Genomic DNA, 4,736 nt, shown 5'->3' with positions numbered 1-4,736 from the left:
ACAAACACACATATATATATATATATACATATATACGACAAGCTTCTTTCAGTTTCCATCTACCAAATCCACTCACAAGGCTTTGGTCGGCCCGAGGCTATAGTGGAAGACACTTGCCCAAGGTGCCACGCAGTGGGACTGAACCCGGAATCATGTGGTTGGTAAGCAAGCTACTTAACACACAGCCACTCCTGCGCCTATATAGAAAATGTAATGGAAAATAATATCATTGACACCTGTAGCTCAGCACTTTTCAGAAATGTATAAACAAACATACACACACACAGATACCAGATGTGTGTGAAGGCATGTATCCTAGTTGTTTGGGGTTTTTAGCTTATGGTCGTAATTCCTTGACTGAACAGTACAATGTGTCCTGAGCAAGGCACCTCATTTCACATTACTCCAGTCTACTGAGTGCCCGTTGAATGCTGGTGCAACCCTTTCTCCTTCCTCTCTGTCACATCCTTGATGTGCCGTTGAGTAAAAGGGTTGAGAGTCAAGCAGGTGCCCACATCTGCTTACAACTGTATGGGAAGACCCTCTTCAGTCATGAATGACGATGGGATTTCACCTAGAAAGTTACCTTCTGAGGCACAAGTCTGGGCAAGGTTGTTTATCGAAGACTAGCAGTCACAGAGCTATCCACTTGAACAGTATTTTTACTAACAGGTCTACAATGGATCCAGAAGAACTCTCTGAAAATGAACCATTATTTTTCTATGGTCATGGAATGGTAGTTGGATAGGCAGGCAACTAAGAATAAAAATAAAATGTCATTGCTTCAATAAAGTCTGTTGATAGTACAAAATATGGAGAAATAGCATCCCAGGTGGTCACTTCAGGAAAAGAAGTAAAAATGGTATTCTGTTGTATTAACAGCTAAAATTTCATATCACTGATAGGTATTAAAGTGAAAGACTGACTGATATATGTCAATCATTGATCGTTGCCAGTGCCGCCGAACTGGCTCCTGTGCAGGTGGCATGTAAAATACACCATTTTGAGCATGGCCGTTGCCAGTACCGCCTGACTGGCCTTTGTGCCAGTGGCACATAAAAGCACCCACTGCACTCGCTGAGTGGTTGGCGTTAGGAAGGGCATCCAGCTGTAGAAACTCTGCCAAATCAGATTGGAGCCTGGTGTAGCCATCTGGTTTCACCAGTCCTCAGTCAAATTGTCCAACCCATGCTAGCATGGAAAGCGGACGTTAAACGACGATGATGATGATTGTCTCTGTCTTCTGCCAGGCAACTCTATTAGTGATTATAAGACACTCTGCAAATGATAGATATGGTTCAAGTCCTGTCTGTGTTTTTTTTTCCCATTCTCTTTTAATCTCATATTTACAACATCCAATATTATTGATATTCTTGTAAGGCATTGAGCTGGCAGATTTGTTAGCTTGCCAGGCAAAATGTTTAGCAGCATTCCATTCATCTGTACATCCTGAGTTCAAATTCTACCAATGTCCCCTTTACCTTTCACCTTTTCAGAGTTGATAGAATAAGTATCAGTTGAGCACTGGGGTCGATGTAATTGACTTAACCGCTCCCCTAAAATTGCTGGCCTTGTGCCAAAATTTGAAACTAATATTACCGAGAGTCTGTTTGGTTTAACCTTTCTCTTTTCTTTTCTTCCAGCCCTTGTAGCTATTGCTAAGCATAGCAATAAACTGGAACAACTTGATGTCAGTTTCTGTAGCAACATTACCAATAAAGGAGTAAACTTTGTGTCTGAAAACTGTACCAAACTTTACTTTCTTGGTCTCTTTTCATGTGAAAAAGTGGAGTCAACTTTCCTATTTCAATTACAGAAGGACTACCCTCATATTCGTATTTATTGCTTTGAACTGGAATACAAGAGCCTCATAGAACGAGTTAACGAAGAAGATCGTTTATGATGGACATTACCTTAAGTGAACACTAATCATGTTGATTTGCCATTACCTGTGATATATTAAAAACTGTGTATTTATTTTTTTTCTAAATGCATTGTGTTGTGTTTTTTTTCTCTTTGTTGTCTCCTTAATTTGTATTTTATGTTCTGTTATATTTTGATATGTTATTACCTATCAGACTTCTTTAACTTCAAGTCAGCCCTAATTGAATAGACTTATATAAAAAAAACAGTATGGTCAACAAATAGGGATGTTTTTGATCATATCTACATTGTATTTTGTGTTTTTTTTTTTTTTTGAAAATGAAGTGGCGAGAAAAGATCTTCAGACATTGGGCCTCACAGAGGAGATGACAAGTGACCAAGACTTCTGTTTGTTTGCTGTGCTTGAGATAACACACCAAGCTAAGTAAAATCGTGGCTGTTCATGTGTACAGGCATGTCCTCTGCATCCCTCTCTCAGCCAGGAGATTCTTGTCTTGTGGGCTTGTGGCTCCTGGTGCCATGTAAAAGCACTCGTGCCAGTGCCGCATTAGAGCACCCATGCCTCTGCCATGTAAAAGTGCCCATGCTGGTGCCACATAAAAGCGTCTGTACCAGTGCCGCATAAAAAGTATGTAGCATACTCTGTAAAGTGATTGACATTAGGAAAGGCATTCAGCTGTAGAAACCAAGCCGAAATAGACAAACGGAGCCTGGGCAGCCCTCTAGCTGACCAGCTTCTGTCAAACCGTCCAACCTTTACCAGCATGGAGAACAGACATTAAAAGACAATGACGATGATACAATGTGATTTAATGTAATTTAGCTGTTATTTCTAAGGGATGGAGCAACAACATAGAGGTTCTTTCATCGACTCTTGTAATTTAATGAAAATGGTACTATTGGTATTGCATTCCCTGTAACAAATTTCACTTTTGATCTGGAAGTGGTATAAGCATTTTCTCCATAGGTGAAAAACACTACATACTTCAAATTCAAATTGTCACTTCGTTTCACCTATTTTGTCAAATCATTTGGTTGCTAATTGCAGGTGATATCAGGTGTTCCGTGCAGGAGAGAAGACTGCACTGATATAGTCATGTGATGTGGATGGATGAGGGCAGTTGTATAAAGAAGTGCTGATCACTAAACCTGGAAGGAACTTATGGAAGAGGGAGATGAGAGATGAAGTGGTGAAGACTAACCTCAAGATGCTGAACTTCTTGAAGGAGGTGGGGGAGGGAACTGAGATGAATAACAATGTGCTGTGCGTGAGAAGGCAAAAATGGGGTTCTGTCAAACCTCCAAAAACTCCTCTTCTAACACCAATTCTTCCATCAGTCTTCTGCAGTATCCTATTTCCTTCCTTCACTTCCCCCTCCACTGAACTGTTATTCTCTGTGTACAATTCATTCTCTGTCACACTATTCTCTCTCTACCCACCCACCTTTACTGTTTCTCTGTACTATCCTGTCTTTCATATTCACCTTGTACCTTGTCCTCTTATTTCTCTCTTCTTTTAGATGGGCAAGTCATGCACTCACCTGTTCTACAAGATACCTGCTCCTGTCCTATCATACTTTCTTATCCCTCAACACTATATCCCACTTGGATGAGGGTGTGTGTGTTGTTTTGCATGTACTTGGTGACCTCGCCAACACTGATGCTACCAAATGAGCACTCAGTAAATTTGTCCAGTGATTAGCAATAGAAAAGGCATACAGCTGTAGAAACCATACCAAAGCAGATATTGAAGCTCCTTGTGGCCCTCTGGCTTATCTATTCATTTCAAACTGTCTGGCCCATGCTAACATGGGAAAAGGGACATTAAATGATGATAAGATGATGATATTTTTAACATTATCATCATCATCATCGTTTAACGTCTGCTTTCCATGCTAGCATGGGTTGGACGATTTGACTGAGGACTGGTGAAACCAGATGGCTACACCAGGCTCCAATCTGATTTGGCAGAGTTTCTACAGCTGGATGCCCTTCCTACCGCCAAATCTGTTTTCATATTTAATTAAGAATTATATTTTTCATAAGCTTTATATCTGGAAAATAGTTACGAAAGCCCTTTCGTGATAGATAAGTGAGCATTTTGAAGTGTTAGCTATATATTTTTATATATATATATACACACACACACACACACATATATATATACACATGCACATATATATATGTAAATATAGATACACATATGTCTTTGTATTTGTCCCCCCATTTCCTGACAAGTGGTGTTGGTTTGTTCACATCCAAATAGCTAAACAGTTCAGCAAAAAGTGACCAATAGAATAAGTACCAGACTAAGAGAAAAAAGAAAAAAAGTGGTCGGTGCAATCCCGTGGCCATCCATAAATGATTTTTAATAAACTCATTATGAATTGGTTGTGTCATAGACAATATTAACACAAAAGATTACCAGGAAAATAAACCAATCCCTAAATAACAGTAAAACTGGAAATATTCCGAAGTTATAACAATAAACAGGAAAAGACTTAATCGAAGAAAAACCAAATGTACTTTTCTACTCTAAGCACAAGGCCCGAAATTTTTGGGGAGGGGCCCAGTTGATTAGATCGACCCCGGTACGCAACTGGTACTTAATTTATCGACCCAAAAAGTTTGAAAGGCAAAGTCGACCTCGGTGGAATTTGAACTCAGACCATAAAGACAGACGAAATACCGCTAAGCCATTCGGCCGGCGTGCTAACGATCCTGCCAGCTCTTCGCCTTGAAGAAAAACCAAATATAAAAGACAATATGTTGTGGTCTTAAATGATAACGAAAGATGTGAATAAGTTGGAAAACGAATAAACAACGTCTACAGCCAACAAGTTTTCACGTTT

The 4,736-nt window shown here is 39.7% G+C and overlaps 1 protein-coding gene across 1 annotated transcript in view; it reads left to right on the top strand.

Moving 5' to 3' along the window:
* Positions 1 to 1,990, top strand: part of LOC106870481 (F-box/LRR-repeat protein 2) — a 13,609-nt gene extending 11,619 nt beyond the window's left edge. The window contains exon 6 of the mRNA XM_014916593.2: positions 1,644 to 1,990. Within this exon, the coding sequence (XP_014772079.1) occupies positions 1,644 to 1,652 (9 nt within the window). The 3' untranslated portion in view covers positions 1,653 to 1,990. The remainder of the gene's footprint in view (positions 1 to 1,643) is intronic.
* The last annotated feature ends 2,746 nt before the right edge of the window (positions 1,991 to 4,736 follow it).

Source organism: Octopus bimaculoides, chromosome 18, assembly GCF_001194135.2.
Source record: "Octopus bimaculoides isolate UCB-OBI-ISO-001 chromosome 18, ASM119413v2, whole genome shotgun sequence".
Classification (NCBI taxonomy): domain Eukaryota; kingdom Metazoa; phylum Mollusca; class Cephalopoda; order Octopoda; family Octopodidae; genus Octopus; species Octopus bimaculoides.
The sequence above is the reverse complement of the archived record's forward strand: the minus strand, read 5'-3'. Positions and strand labels throughout refer to the sequence as shown.